The sequence below is a fragment of the Pseudochaenichthys georgianus genome, chromosome 5 (assembly GCF_902827115.2).
Source record: "Pseudochaenichthys georgianus chromosome 5, fPseGeo1.2, whole genome shotgun sequence".
NCBI classification, from domain to species: Eukaryota; Metazoa; Chordata; class Actinopteri; order Perciformes; family Channichthyidae; genus Pseudochaenichthys; species Pseudochaenichthys georgianus.
Genome location: NC_047507.1, coordinates 29,560,496 through 29,577,493, shown reverse-complemented (window position 1 = coordinate 29,577,493; position 16,998 = coordinate 29,560,496). Strand labels below are relative to the sequence as shown.

General features: G+C 39.5%; 1 protein-coding gene across 1 annotated transcript in view; it reads left to right on the top strand.

Moving 5' to 3' along the window:
• Positions 1–16,998, top strand: part of LOC117447217 (metabotropic glutamate receptor 4-like) — a 256,739-nt gene that overhangs the window by 216,988 nt on the left and 22,753 nt on the right. Inside the window, exon 7 of the mRNA XM_034083893.1 lies at positions 4,056–4,256. Coding sequence (XP_033939784.1) covers positions 4,056–4,256 — 201 coding nt within the window. The remainder of the gene's footprint in view (positions 1–4,055; positions 4,257–16,998) is intronic.

Genomic DNA, 16,998 nt, shown 5'->3' with positions numbered 1-16,998 from the left:
AACAAGAGTGACTGGGAAAAAAGAGGAGACTTGTCTTTTCTATGTGAAGGAGGGAGATGTAATACTGATATAGATTAATGGAGATAGCGGGGTAAAGTAGAGCAGAGACCTGTCTCACAGGCTACTTGTTTCTCCTGCATATTAATGATGGGGGAGCAGCAGGAAATGCAGCAATGCAGATACACCAGGCATGTGCATTGCTTTCTCATCCAAAACACTTCCAAGCATCCATTGTGTGAAGTAGTTTTGAGAGATTCCATTTTAATCTGAGCAATGTACCAAAACCAGAACAAGTTTCTATGTTGAGGTCTGGCCAGCTCAAAGAATGTTGATTACGGCTTACTAAATTAACTGGCTAGTTTCGTCTCAGCTAATAAACATCAATAGTTGTCGACTTACAGTACAGTAAACAAACTAAATCATTAATGTTGTGATTTATAATTAAAACATCATCTTATAAAGAAAAACTGTTTTAAATCCTGACAAATGTAATAGATTTGAGTTTTAGTTGGATCATTTTTTTAAATGACATCATCTTTGGCTCCAGGGAATCTAACAGACATGTTTCACTGCTCAACATATATTGCATATAGTCTAAATAATACCCATTTAGTTGAAAACATATTTTATAGACTAATCAATCAGGAACATATTTGCCCTAACACATCAATTCAGACACAACATATAAAGTCAAATGTTAAAATGAACCGATAAAAGATAGAAGCCCCACACACACAGCACAAGTGTCAGATTAATTTAAGAGGCAGCCCAACCGTTTTGGCAGGAAGTACTGAGTGGCCTGTGGCCATTCACAAGATGGAAACATGGTCAAAGGTCTCAGCCCACACACACTGTCACAAAATGTCTTGTGTGACATCTCGGAGAAGAAGAGACCCACACTTTGCTGCTGCTTTGCTTAATCAGAATGGATTTCTCTAAAAGCAAAACATTGGCCTGGAAAATGTGTGCGATAGAGCCAAAATGCCAATGAGGAGAGAGCGAGGGGGAGAGACGGAGGGAAGAGGGAAATGGTCTTATGCAGAAGAGACAATGCAAAGTTAGTGTGGGTGGCCGGCCAAGCCCGCTAGAGAAATATCACGCTCACATCACTCTCACACCCACGCCGGCTCGCAGGATTCCCCATGGCACAGGCATGTCGGCCAAACGTTGACAATCTCTGTCCAATCAAGGCCCTGTGGCCCTTAATTACTGAGCCGTAACCTCTAACAATAATTCATGCATTTCAAAGCTCATGAGATAATGGGGGCACTGAAACGCCTCTGGAGCTGAAGATGAAGTGAACGAGAGATGGCTAACAGAGGGAGACCTTTGCTGATTTGTGGGCTAGATCTCTTTCAGATTGAAGTGGCTATAGAAAATTGCTTGAACCTTAAGACGACAGTTGTTGCATGAAAAATGAGTGTTCTGTCACCAAAGCTTTGGTTATGCGTCACCATTATTTACATGAATACATTAGAATCTATATGTGAACTCGCGTCATACACGTAGAGTGAATAGAAAACATCATGCTTTTTACATGGCAAATGTAATATTATTTTGAGGTTCTCAGACAGAAAATGTGGCTGTATTTTCACAGAAACCACTACATACAAATACAGTACATCTTAATGATTCATTATATCACTTACCTCTGCACCACAGGTAAGATTATGAATAAGGGTAATTATAGTAATTATAAACATGCAGGGAAAAGGTGAACATGTATTTACGAGAGCATTTGTTCTGGTGTCACCTTGTTCCACTTATTGATTGGCCACTGTAAAGTGTTCCATGACATGATGAATCATTCCTTAATAACATATATTTTTATTTACACCAGGATTTTTACTGTTTTTATCTGCATGAGGCAGATCAAAATGGTGCCAGTAAATAGAAGTATGAATGCAGCACATGCACATATTGCTTGTTCGATTATAAGTGCACTTTAAAAAACGCATGAGCACTTGACAAACAGTGATTTATTTGTTGTTGTTGTCTCTTATTTATTCTTTGATAATGTTTAAAAGTGGATTAGAGAGCCTGGACAGATGCATTTCATTGCACTTTAATATATACTAAAATATGGACTAATTATCCTAATATAAAAGGTAAATGTGTTTTTATTGCTTTATGTATCTATAATTCAGAAATGTTAAGTGTTTTAAATGTTAGAAATTATAAATCGGCTTTATAAGGCAAGGAAAATCCAATCAACAAATTGCTGTGAAAGCCTCCTTTAATTCTTCCTTCTTTTTGACATTGGGTCTGTGATTCCTAATAAAGGACACATCTATTTTTTTAATGTACAATGTTTCACAATTTCCACTGATACACTTTTAAACACATTTGCTTGTTTTACTTTATACTCGGTCTTTACATTTTTATAAAGTGTAGGAAAAGTTCTCTATCTTATCAATACATGTATACAAACACATTTTACAGACTTTTTAAAATATATTATACCGCCAAACCAAATTTCTTACAATTTTGTTTAGTGATTTTTATGCTAATCCATCAAATAGCTGTTGGGACTTTCATTTTTTATTTTTTGTAAATATGGAGGGAAACAGATCATGTAGATCATGTGGAATAGCAATTATTTAGGACATTTCAAAAAGACAATTAAAATTCCTTCTCAGAGTCTGCTGAAATTATTTAGGACATTTCAGCAGCATGTTTCCCTCTGTGTGCTTATTACCTGGCAAAGCAGAATGAATGCTTCCATTTGGCGTGTTTCTACATATATGCAGCTCCATCATTAGCTCATCCCGGGTAATTAGGCTACTGTTAATCTCAATTGAACACACCTGCTATTATTAATATCCTCTGCACATACAGCAGAGTGACATTGACAAGGCTTTTAGATGTGAGGCTCATGAGGAGAAAGAAGGAGTTGGGATTGGCATGTTGTATCTTCCTCTCAGACTTCACCTCCTCATAGCAATTAACGACCACAAAAACCTATGGAACAACCTGGGCCAGGTTTAATAAACCTCTATCACAAGTCATTACATTTAGCCTTGGAGCGGATTATCCCTGTCCACTGAATGGATGCCTCAATTTGCTGCCTCTCTTAATTCCTAGTTGGACACTCAGTCAAGCGGGTCAGGATTCGATCACAATACTATATATATAACCATTTGAAAAAGTTGATAATGGAAAATGGCATGGGGCATATACCTAGGTAACAGTTATTTGAATAGACATGTAGGTCCAGGACCTCAGAGGGAAATCCATGTGTTCCTGCCGTGAGACGAGAAAGAGCTTTTGTTTTTAACTGATGAGATTTCCCGGAGGAGAAAAACCTTGCACTCCAGATATTGGAATTGATTCGCTTCTCTGCAGCGATCCAGATATTTACCTTCTAGCTAATTGCAAGAGGCAAAGCCCATTCGGTGTAGATGGAATAAGACTCACAGAGGAGGAATACATTTTCTTCTATGGCTTTTGGACTGACGCCACACCTTCCATTTAAAAGGTTCAGCTCATTGCAAGTGCACATAATTGTCCAAGGTGACCTGAAATGATCCAAAAGCAGTCTTCACTTGGGTAAAAGTGTCGAAAATATAGTTTTAGGGACTGTTGGGAAAGTAGTATCCTCAAGTTATTCTATAATTGAGTTTCAAGATGGATCTCTTGATAAAAATCTTTTTTTTTCTACCATTATGGATATTAGTTGCCCCGGACAAGCACTAATATGCTGCTTCATCATCAGCCCACTTCACATGAGGATCAGGGACAAAATCACAAGTAGATAATTCTTTAAGCTCGACCCATTCATTGAAACCCCTTGAGTCCTGAAGTGAACACATTTTCTTGATTGCATGATGTGGCTGATTATTTCAAATACACTTGTTGAAAATCCTTTTCAGTCTCCCTCAGGAAAGTTGAAACTACATTATTACAAATGTCCGATTCAACCTCACACTTGACATGGTTACCAGTGAGCCAAATGAGGGACGGCACAGGATGCATTTCCACTGATATAAACACATTGTATGCAATTTGTAGGTCACACAATGTCATAATGTATGTGACTTGTCTATGTTTTCCAGATCAGGAGCGGATAGGAAAGGACTCCACTTATGAGCAGGAGGGAAAGGTTCAGTTTGTAATTGATGCAGTGTATGCGATGGCTCATGCCCTGCACAACATGCACCAGGAGCTCTGCCCGGGGACGGTGGGCCTCTGTGCTAAAATGGATCCGATCAATGGCACTCATCTGCTCAAGCACATCCGCCGTCTCAACTTTGCAGGTCAGTCCCTTAACTTGTTAATACTGGAATGCATGTGTTTCAACTTTCAAAAAGAAGACCAAATGTTAACATCCAGCCTAAGGCCAATTACCCAGTGTCACCTGGTAAACGCCTCAGTTCGAGAGGCTGTAAGGGCTTGAAATGGTAAAAACTGGAGTGGGACAGCACTTGGTGGTGAAATATCAAGTTACAGCGATGTTGCCAAACATTAGTGTAGTTGTTCAATTCTCAGACCCTGCAATCCACATACATTTGTGCCTCAGTAAGATATTTAAACCAAAATTGGTCGCGATGGCCAACGGTGTGCGAATGGGTGTGAATCTGATTCTCCCTGAGCAAGTGGAACCTCTGAATGAGTAGGCGTGAATGGGTGACTGTTTATCTGTAAAAGCACTTTGAGGGGTTGTAACAACTGGAAAAGCACTATCAAAATGAAAGAGTTCATTGTTAAATAATCAATTGTTTTGGAACAGCATTATTGAGCAAAATGAAAAGAAATAGTTAATAATAAGAAGGTTATAAATAAATAAATTCCTTTGATCACATATGTTTTATGTTCCTTAATGTTTCATGTACATTTAATATACCTGGCTTACCTCCCTCCTCTTTCGTTACCTTTCTTTTAATGCCTTCAAATTATGATTTGTTGTTCAATTCTATCAGCCATAGTCCGCAGTATTGGCTTTAAATGTCTACAAGGGCCCTCGAGCCCTTTAAGGAATTGAAGTGGAACTGATCCAAACCAACGCAATCTTTCCAGGAGTAATTGTTGTTCACCTGGAAACATTGGAAGGTTGTAAATCAAATGTATTTCATGTGCTGTACATTACCTCAAGGGTCTTGGAAAAAGAATTATTGGAAATCAAAAAAATATTTCCTCCATATAGACGCCATCAAAATCTTATTCTTCACAAACCAGAACCAGTTTCTTTCTTCTCTTGTATGACACATTTTCAATTTCCTCCCAGTGACTACATGATACCAAGCTATCAGTCAAGTTCACGTTATGACTAATAATGAACTGCTTTCACACAAAGAGCAGTGATCCACAGTTTCATTGTATAGACAGTGCCTGTTTAAAGCAAAGCAATTAAAGACAATTCAAATTCCTTCTTAGAGTCTTGAGTATGCAGTCTTTGTACGGATAAATTATTCATTTGAACTCCTGCTCTTCAAGCTAATTTTTCATACTTCTTGCATTGGCAAAATGCCAATCAATGTTTAATTCATCTCTGAGAAATAAAATAAATAATGATTTCAAAATGGTTTTGGATTTAAAGGTGGGGTAGGTAATTTTGGAGAAACCAACTCGAGTCCGCTAGAATTTGAAAATAGACAGCCGGAACAAATCTGCCACTTCCTCACAGAGCCCCTCCTCCAACACACACAAACGCACACATGACCAATGAGGGCACAAGGTAAGTTTGTGCACAGATGGAAGGCTGACAGGCAGGTAGGCCATCCAGTTACTTTAGCCGGGCCGGCTCAGATGATTGGTCGTGCTTTTTACAGTGCTACGGCTTCCACAGATGACATTTTTTATGTATTTTTTGTCAAAGCACTTAAGATATTCATTGCTATCTGGATGTTAAGAGCATTCCATGGAATATAACAACAAGTGTATCTCGAGCCGGTTTCTCAAACTTACCTACCCCACCTTTAAAGGCATTCACGTCACAGAAGATCAGGTTCATTTTACTAATGAAAGAGAGGATGCCACTGTAAAACACACCACTAAAGTCGCCCTGCACCACTGCTGCCAAAGGAAATCACAAGCCATTAGTCCAATGTGTTGTATACCGGACACATGACTCATCTCACTTCCTGATCCTGTATGCACTGCTGTTTATCCTTTGTGTTTATTTTTGGCGAACCAACTTGCATTTGAATCCCTGAGCACGCTTTTAAATGAATGGAAAATGTAAGAGATGAATCATTGAAGAGGCCACTATTATAGGGGTTTCTTCCTTTTCCTGCAGTGTGTTATATAGGTTTTTGGTGTATGTACATGGTCTGTAAAGGCTAACATCCTAAAGTTCCCTCCAGAGGGAGTTTCTCTCCCACACACCATAGGGATGGGAACGATTAATCGAATATTCAAAGTTATTCAGGTATTCGAATATGAGTTATTCATTTTATTTATTTTTTGGGAGGCATGCCTAAGTTGATTACATATCAAATTGAGTAATTCAATGTATATGACAGTGCCATCGCTAAATGTGTTAGGTGACGTCTAAAGGTGTGTTTTGCTCCGCTCACCGGTCCCTCACAGCGGGCAGAGCTGCAGGTGCTGATCTCTCTCTCTCTCGCGTTCAGTTATACTTCACTCGCGTTTATGTCCAAATCCATCTAGCTAGTTATAGCTAATGACATGGCTGCTGCCCCTCCCTACTCGCAGACCACGCAGACACAAACCTCATCTTAGGCCCAAATGCGGCGCAAATGCGCTCCGCAGCCGTTGCGAGGTTCCGGCGCTAACAGTTCATGAGCGTGCTCCCCCGCCCCCTGTCAACACTCGCGACACATGAGTGGCCAGCCTATTGCCTAAACAACAATAAGCGCTGCTTGGCAACCGTGTGTGGCGGCAAAGTACATAGACATTTTGACTGGAGAGATTTAGTTTTGCCGGTATTCAACATATTTTACCAGTCATAATTGACAAATTCGACTTGGTTTCTACACTTATTTGAACATGTATTTATTTATTTCCAAAAATTATTGAAAAAATGTTTTGGGACAAAATAAATGTTTAGAATTTTTTTTATATAGGATATGTACATTTCGGTTAACCGCTATTTGGGGGTTCGAATATTCCAATATACATTTGCTTTCAAATTCCCATCCCTAACACACCATTTACATGCACCAAAACCTATATAACACACCTGCCTGAAACGCTTCCATTGGACTCCTTCACTTACTTTTATGATATCATGAAATCACTATGTACATTTGTGCTTCTCTTGGCTAGCGCTCCAACAAATTGTACATGATAAGCTAAGGAGCGGCACATTTCCGACACATCTCTAAGATCTTGTCCAATCACAACAGAGCTGGCCAGCAAACCAATCAGAGCAGACTGGGCTCTGGTTTCAGACAGAGGGTGAAAAGAGGTGCTGCAGCACAGGCAGTAAGAGACAAATAAAGACCTTTTTGAACATTAAAGTTAAAGCCTTTTATTGTCATTATACACAGAGTACAACGACGTTCAGAGTGCAACTCTGTCCCAGTGTGCAAAAAATACGAACACTAAAAAACACGGCAATAGGACAGACAACATAAACAATCATACGGGAGGAATAAATAGTTAAAACTATTGATATACAAATATGAAGTGCATTAAAAGTGTGTATGTGTGTGTTCAACACATCCTCACTCCCAGGTCGGCCTATGTTGACGTTATGTCAAGTCCCCTGCCGGCTTTTTCCAACGCAAGGGGGGGGGCCTTAGCGTCCATTTTCAACGCAAGGGGGGGGGCCTTAGCGTCCATTTTCAACGCAAGGGGGGGGGCCTTAGCGTCCATTTTCAGCTTTCCGGGATGTCCATGTGCTTCTATGGACGCTCATGGAAGCACGGCATTCGTTTGTGTCGACTGCCCTTAAAGGCAATGTGAGCGTCCATTCTCATTGGATAGCGGAGAATTGTACACCCGGAAGTAAATATTCCCCTTACTGACGATTGATTTTACAGTGATATCTGCACTACTCATCGACTAAAAAACACCAGATTATCCTTGTTAATTACACAACATTGATTGGTTTAAATTGTGTGCAATGCTTTTGTATTTTTCCCCTTCGATTCGCAGAAACAAATCTTTTTTCGGAGTAAAGGATGGCAGAAGACACTACACTACCCAGAATCCCCAGCTATCATTTCTCCCTGCAGAAAAAGAAAACATGGCCGAACTTCGTTTTATTCTGGGTGTAAAATGCCTATTTTAAAGTTAGTTTGGCCATTAAAATGCGTTTTGATGTCATTTGATGCGAGAAATATGAGTTGTTATTTCAGATTATGTGTGCAGTGGATGTACATGATCTTTAGTTTGCTAGTTATTACGAAGATTACTTCAGGAAATTGCGTCCAACGTTTTCATTGTTACCAAGGTGGTTGCTAGGGACGCTGCTATCGATATTATTTCTGTTATGTTGTGTAACTGTTTAATGGTGTTATCTTTATTGCTACCCCCTTCCCCGTCAATGTATAGTGTTGGTCCACAGCGCAAACATATTAGTTTAACAAAATCCGCATCTAAAGATACGTTATTTCCCCCTCTGCAATTCCAGTCTCACATCTCACAGCACATCGTCATTAACAAATACCGGAAACAGACCGAAAACATTTAAAATAATACCTTATTCCGAGTGTGCTTGCTTTTCTCTTTGAAAGTCATCACATAACGGCATTGTAATACACGGTTCGGCTGCATTAAATATTACATATCTGCCGTAGTTCTGTATTTATAGCCCTGATGAGAAGACAAACATGAGGAACTGAAAACGTGAGGTGGATCATAAATATATCAGCCATTAAACAACATCTTACATTTCTTTTCACACAATACGTCTCCTTGCCGTATCAACACTAATTCGGCTCACTTTTATATTTGATCCAATTGGTAGATAGGCTGTATTTACACCATAAAGGTGCACAGATGATATAAAGAGACACCTGGTGGTTAAAGCATGTTATTGAATTTCATTATTTTTATTATTAGATATTAATAGGATCCCTATAAAGTATATTCATTACTCGTTATTCTCTACTAATAGTTAATTAAAGACTGTATATAATGACTATTTTGCACATCCCGTTCAAGATTTCAAGATGTTCTAAGGTTTATTGACATATCATATAGGCCTACACAACTATGGTGTAGTTCTGCACTGAATGAAAAACTTGGGTCGCAGGTTCCTCAACAGTGCATTACAAGACATCTATCAATATGTGTGCATACCTCCAGCAATGTTAACTATGTTGAAGCACTTATTTTAACTGATATTATACATAATGTATTATACTCTTATGATGTATGCAGATATTTCATCTCCGGCCTTGTCAGGTATTGAACAATCAATAAATAAAGAACACAGAATTGTTAAATATAAAACACAGAATTTGTGTGATTATACTAAATGATTTTCAAATAAACACCACTGCATATTTAACTGTTACACATGCTGATGTAACGCAAATGTTCCAACTTGGGATCAATAAAGTATATCTTATCTTAAGCTGATCGATGGCTACTGCCATATTTGCAAAATGTGCCTCTGAACCTTGACAAGTGCATGTTTCAGGCTTATCAATTAATGTAATGTAATGTAATGTTATCAATTAACAACAGGAGGGGTCACAAACATAAGTCCAGCTGTTAAATAAAGCTCTTCTGACCTTAGCTGGCGTGTGGGTATATATATTAATACTGCCCATTATGGGCACCATTTATTAATTATATGTTTTAAATGTGAGTGTTTCCTGTCCCCTAAACCTCCAGGGATGTACACAGTTTAATACTGGCAACTTCTTATTATGGGAAATACGAAAACGTCTTTTAAAACTACAACTCCCAGTAGAGACGTGCCATAGAGAACATGTTGCGAAACAGAATAGCCAGCATGTGTAGTTCTGGGTACGGGGTGGGGGAGGGGGGGGACGCGGTGGACCCGTTCAAATCCAGTTTTGAACAGTCTGCCGTGGTTCCATCCCATTTCAAGTGCTGTTCGAGGCTCGGTAACCCTCGGAGCACACTCTCCAATCACAGAGCTTGAGGACTATCACGGGGTTTGTCAAACAGAGCACATGGTGTAGTCCAAACGATAGCTGGGGATTCTGGGTAGTGTAGTGTCTTCATTGCCTTTAAGGGCAGTTGACACAAACGAATGCCGTGCTTCCATGAGCGTCCATAGAAGCACTTGACATCCCGGAAAGCTGAAAATGGACGCTAAGGGCCCACCCCTTGCGTTGAAAATGGACGCTAAGGCCCCCCCCCTTGCGTTGAAAATGGACGCTAAGGCCCCCCCCCTTGCGTTGGAAAAAGCCGGCAGGGGACTTGACATAACGTCAACATAGGCCGACCTGGGAGTGAGGATGTGTTGGTGTGTTAGGATGGTTACGGTTATTGCATTATGTGTGGTGGTTGAGCAGCCTGACGGCCCAGGGGTGGAAACTGTTTTAAAGTCTGTTTGTCCGTGACTTGAAGCTCCTCTATCTCCACCCAGAAGGCAGGAGAGAGAACAGTCTGTGACCTGAGCTGTCCTTTATTCTTTTAAAGCTCTGCTGCGGCAGCGGGAGGTGGAGATGTGTTCCAGAGAGGGCAGGGGGCAGCCGATGGTTTTCTCTGCCATCCTGATCACTCTCTGCAGGGCGTTATTGTCCGCAGCTGAACATCCTGCATACCACCCCGAGATGGAGTATGACAGCACGCTCTCGATGTAAACATGTCACAGAAGAGGCACAAAATACAAATATGAACCCGAAAATAAGCATAATATGCCTTCAGAAATACGAGTTTTTCAGGCAAAATGTATGGGGAAAGCAAACCTACATTGCTACACAGCTACATCCATAAGAAACAAACAGAAAAAGGCCCACAAGAATGCCCTCAAAAAAGGTATCCTGGTTGTTGTACCCAGATTTAAAAACAGTTCCTAGTAAGCTGTCTTTCAGCTTCTGTGTCGACTGATGTCAGTGGGATATCGCTTCTGATTTGTTAGCTTCCTATTCAACTAAAGAACACTCCCCTCCTTAATGGAAATGGTATTACATGGACACCATGTCAGACTGAACAAAGGAAGTAAAACAAAACGTCAAGTCAGTGTCGGATTCGGCTTGTGATATAATTATTAGGTTAGTTTTTCAACCTCACGTATACACAAAAACAACAGAGCGCCTAAGAGCTTTATAAAGATATACAGCCTTATATATAGTCTCTTTATTTCAAACCATTTGTTATTCACAAGCTTCTTTCAGGGTCACTTTCATTGTATGTTTTTATTTTAGCAACCAATCTGTTGAATTTGGTACTATAGTGAGGGAGTATGTATAGAGTTTTTATTTATTTAGAATTGACATAGTGTGTAAATACAGTATATGGTTATAGTACAAATGTCCTCGTGTTCAAACAGTATCCCTCCAACAAAATACCCAACACTTGTTCAATTCATGATCAATGTAAAGCCATCAAGTTAATCAGGTAGAACAAGTAAACTTTAATACGGCCCTCACCTCCAACTTCACCAGCTGAGTGGCTCAAAATCCGATAGCAGCGGATGGACCGCTGTTCCCAACAGGCAGCATGTTGGGCTTAATGATTCTCACTGTTGTAAAACAGCTTCTCTCTTTCCCAGACAAAACATCTTCTCTATCTCTGTCTGAGTAACCGAGGTGAATGTAATTTTCAACAAAGGCTTGTGCTAGTTTACCAGTTGCACACACCGTTTGCAATGTTAATTCTAGCTTGATATCATTTAGTTTCACACAAATGAGCCTGGCACAAGTTAAGAGTTAGAGTAGTTTAAAAATGCAACAACTCTCTGGAAAACATGGCAGCTTTTATTTTAATTTTAGGAACTATTTGCAGCAGAAAAAAGGATGACATTGATTGCATAGAATATGTCAATGATGGATCAAATATTCCAAATAGAGAGTATGAGAGCACCAGGTAAATATAAAGTGACATCGGTCTATCTTTTCAGGCTTGCAAATTGGAATAGCACAACAGAAACATAGATGTTTTTTATTTGATTCTTTGCACAATGACGATTGAGTGGTGCTCTTTTCAGAAAGTGGCTTTGACAAGATTTTTAGCCGCTTCAGACATACATTTCTAGTGCAGTAGATCCTTTTGAACTGGATTTTGTTCTGAGCAGGCAAAATGTATTAATGTTTCAACACCATCTGACCAGAGGGGTTGCCTTAAGGTTACACTATACACTCTATCTAATTGCATCAGCACACAGCAGTATATTGAACTTGTCCAGATACATAAAACAACCTCACTGCGGAGACCTGGCTTGCCAGATTGTATTTTATATTATCAAAGGTTTTCATATTTATCTCCGTTGTGATATTAGTATGTTACGCACCAGTAAACACACAGCTAGTCATCTGTTTTTTCTTACGGACAAATAGCAATCGCAAGAAATTGATGTTAAACTAGGTCATTTTTTCGTTGTTGTTGTGATGAATCACTCTTCAGGCTGAGCCAGCAAGAGCCTATTGTTACACATTTCTGTTTATTGTCAGCAGTTCTAGTGGACATCGGCTAAAAATAATTCACATTCTTCCTCCGCAGAGAAGCACAGCCATGAGGAGTTGAGTAAGACCATATCTATAGCACATCTTCTGTGTCTTAGATTTCACATGTAATCAAACTCAGCTGATAAAGGTCAATGTCAAAGAGCGTCCTAAAAACCTAAGGCATTCATATTGGCCATACATAGACCTGGCACGCTCCAAAAGCCATTGTTCTGCGACATCTCCTCAGCTGTCAGGGTCTCTACAGGGGACACGGAATGATAGTCGATGACAGATAACCTTTAAAAAGAGGAGAGGTAATGGGACTGAAGTATTTGCTGCTGGGCGGGGATATTTTGCACTTGTCTTGGAGTAACTGCATGAGAAACAGTACAAAGTCAAGGTGCTTGGTATATTTCCATTTCAGCAACTTTAAACTTCTAATCCGCTTCATCTGTGAGACAAATATTTAACTTGTAACTCCACTAAATGTATCTGAAGGCTTTTGTTACTTTTCAGATTCAATTTTTCCCTCCACTTTTTCTATCCAGTGTCAACCATTTTTCTCCAGATTTGTTGATTTATCATTTGAATGTCTTGGTTTAACTCAAGGACAATGTGAAGGACCTTTTGATGTATCAAGAATTGTATCCTTTTTATTGAGTTAAACAAGCTCTTTAAAACTTCGCTCAGCTGGAAAATGCATCGGCACAAAACTGAATAAACGTCTGCAATAACATCTACAGCATCTAAATGCAACACTCAAACACCTCTGGTCCATATTTACGTGCCGCTTGACTCTATTCAGAGCCTTCTTTCTTGTTTCCACCTCTGCATTCAATGTGTCTAAGAGTTGTTCAGACTTCAATAGGCCACAATTGAATGAAGCTCCTCATCAGTGTTTCATGTCTCTCGCTGTCACGTCAGGGAAAAGTGCTTTTGCTCTGCCTCAGAGTAAAAATCAGGGTCCTCTCTGCAGTCGCTCTCACCAGGGACGGCTGTTGTGACTGTGGCATAGAGACGAGATCTGAAGGTTTTCCCATCGCTGCACACCTATCTCTCTCTTCTCAGGCATGTGCAAAGTCTTCATTGTGTGCAGCTCAACAGATGCTTCCAGTAGAACGCTTTTTAGCATAATGCAAAATGTCAGTTTTGCCTGATACACAGACCTGTTATTCACAAAAAGGTATGACTATCTGCGTCTCAATATGGCAAGAATGGACAGCTTTAAATAGAAAGCCCATTCATCATAGTGTGGTAACTGAAGAACCTGTTGTACACACACTACAAGAAATATAGAAAGGGTAAAGCCATGTTAAACCAAACAGCAGAACCATGAGCTCTCTTGTAGACGAGACATGAATCTTTCCCATTTTTTTAAGTATTTCTTATCGTATTTAAGTTGTTTTGTTTTTTTTGCTTCTCCATTGTGTAGCCCTGTTCCCATTTGTTAAGGCAAGCAAGCAAGGCAAAGCACATTAATTTAAACTGCAAATCAGGACAAGGCAATTCAAAGTGCTATTCAATACACATTAAAAGCATTGAGATATAATGCATTTAAATATATTTCCAAACAGCAAACAAATAAAATAATCTCAAATAGAATAAGACAGGTATAAAGTACAATAATAAAAGTTACAGTGCAATATATGATATGAATAGTTATTTGATTTAATAGAACGCATAGTCAAAAAGAATAGTCTTGCAATTAAAGCAAGACTATGTATCTTTGGAAATAAGATACAACACAATCTTTCAATAAAAAAGTAAAGAAATGCAGCCTTACTTGATTTAATACATCTGATGATCGCTTATGTAAGATTACATCCATTGCTGACTTGATGACTCATCTCTACTGTTAGTATACACTTTGTCACAATTTAAAGGTCCCCTATTTTACTGTTTTTCATCAATATATTATAGTTTATAGGGGGGGGTTACCTTGGTTGGTTATTGGCTGATGGTTACACAAGCCTAAACATCGTTATGACATCACAAGGTGGCCAAAATCTGATCAGCTCATTTTCAGACAGGTTTTTATATAAATGGATCAGGACAAAAAGGTGGTCTTTGTTCCTGAAACGTTCAGAATCTCTTTACACAGAGGGACACATGTTTATGTATAAAAGACATGAAAAGGTGTATTTTGTATAATAGGTCCCCTTTGAAGAAGCACATTATTTAAATATATATATATAAGAACATTTATCTTTACCTAGCTGTCTTGATACATGCAGGATTATCTGTATGTTCACGCCACACCATGTCAAACGCACTGCTCTAAGTGTATCTTCTGTAACGGAAATACTGTTTTCATCCACTTTATTTTCTAATTAAGTTACCTTCAATGAAACTCAACACTTCCTGCCCTGATGTTGCACATTAAATCCCATCCTATGATGGAGCATAGATGTGGGTGGGCTTTGAATTTATAACACCTACAGTAAGTGTTACCACAAATAGTAACTTCATCCAACCCTTTCATGCAGGAAATATTAAAACCTACAATATATCTTTCATATTTGTTTTATAGTTTTCATTATGTTTCATATGGCACTGAAGACAAAGAAGACAGATTTGTGCTTTACCTTTGTTGTACTATTATGGATACCACTGGAGAGCTATGAGAGCACACAATACCATCTGATAGCTTGTCCAAATTGCAATAAGAGAAGTATTCCAATTATTCAGCTGTCCTCACAAACAACGGTCTCATTGTGCTGTGTTAGGGGGAACTAATAAGTAATGTTGCTGTCACACACAAACTACAACGTCATGGGGCACTTTGAGTGGTAATATTTGGTGATAAGCACATATTGTTGTATTTTAAGAGCAATGCTTTTCCCAGAAATCTCCTGGTGTTGAAACAGCGTGATCAGTCCTGTGTGGATGTTATTGCCGATTGCTTGTTTTTCTCACTTTGTCGTTACTATCAGACAAAAGCAAGAGCATTGTATGATCTGTGCAGTTTATGAACAACAGTTTTTATAAACCTGTAACAGATGAAAAATTAGCCGAAAAAATATGGCATATGATTCTTTTCACATCCTTTTTAGTTTACAAATGATAGTTCACCTGTATGGTTATTCCTGAGGTACTTGGTGCATGTCCTCTTCTCTTTGCAATTTAAAATGTATGATGATACAAGAATACAATTCCAATGACTTACAAATACACTTGAATTATTAGTAAAAAAATGGAAACAAAAGAGAAACTAAGAGCAGGATACTGTGCAAACGAACATGCATAATGCTGAATGTCCCACATAGTGAATACGCCTACATTTAAAGCCCAGTGAAATGGAACCTGTGGAAGCTTATAATTGAATGATCATGCAAACAGCAGTGACAGAGACACTGACACTTGAAGTGAAGTGTACAGTATGTGTGTTAAATTCTGCATGACCTGCCTGCGTACAGGTCATTAAGAGTTAATGACCTGTACTGCCATTCAGCAAGGTGTCCCTTCTGTGCATCCATGCAGAGCAAGCACACGTGGGATTAATAATCATCCTCTTTTAATACTTAAGGTGGAAGAGAGAGAAGGGGGGTGGTAGGTGGGTATAACAACAATAATTAAATATTACATACCAGCACCTCATTAACCCCAACATTTCCTTCAGAGGAAACGAGTAGCGAGGAACACGCATGCATGTGCGACCCCCCCGCTCCCTCGCCACATTAGAGCAGAGCACAATGCAGCGGCAGAAGCCTCTGTGGAGCTCATTATGCCCCGACTAGTGAGAGGACTGTTTAGACAAGCAATTTGTGCCACATGACAGGCCTAATTCCTCATCTGCAACACAAACATTGACCGTACTGCCCCAAAATGCACCACTCTTCACTTTTAATGAAGAGGGCAACCCCACTGCCTGCAGAACAACAGCAGTATTTCCCCGAAGTGCCTCAAAGTGTCAATTTGGCACTGAAGACAAAGAAGACAGATTTGTGCTTTACCTTAGTTGTACTATTATGGATACCACTGGAGAGCTATGAGAGCACACAATACCATCTGATAACTTGTCCAAATGTGTAAAGTATTCCAATTATTCAGCTGTCCTCACATACAACGGTCTCATTGTGCTGTGTTAGGAGGAAATAATAAGTAATGTTGCTGTCACACACAAACTACAACGTCATGGGGCACTTTGAGTGGTATTATTTATATTGGGCGGTGGTGGCGAAGTCCATTGGCTTGGCAACTGGAAGGTCACCAGTTCAAGTCCCGGAAAGACCAAGTGCTACCGAGGTGTCCCTGAGCAAGGCACCGTTCCCTACACGGCTCCCCGGGCGCCGTACATAATGGCAGCCCACTGCTCCTAACACTAGGATGGGTCAAATGCAGAGAAACCGTTTCGTTACATAGTACCTGTACTACGTAATGACAATAAGTTGAATCTTCATCTTCTTCAATATTTGGTGATAAGCACATATTGTTGTATTTTAAGTGCAATGCTTTTCCCCGGAATCTCCTGGTGTTGGAACAGCGTGATCAGTCCTGTATTCAG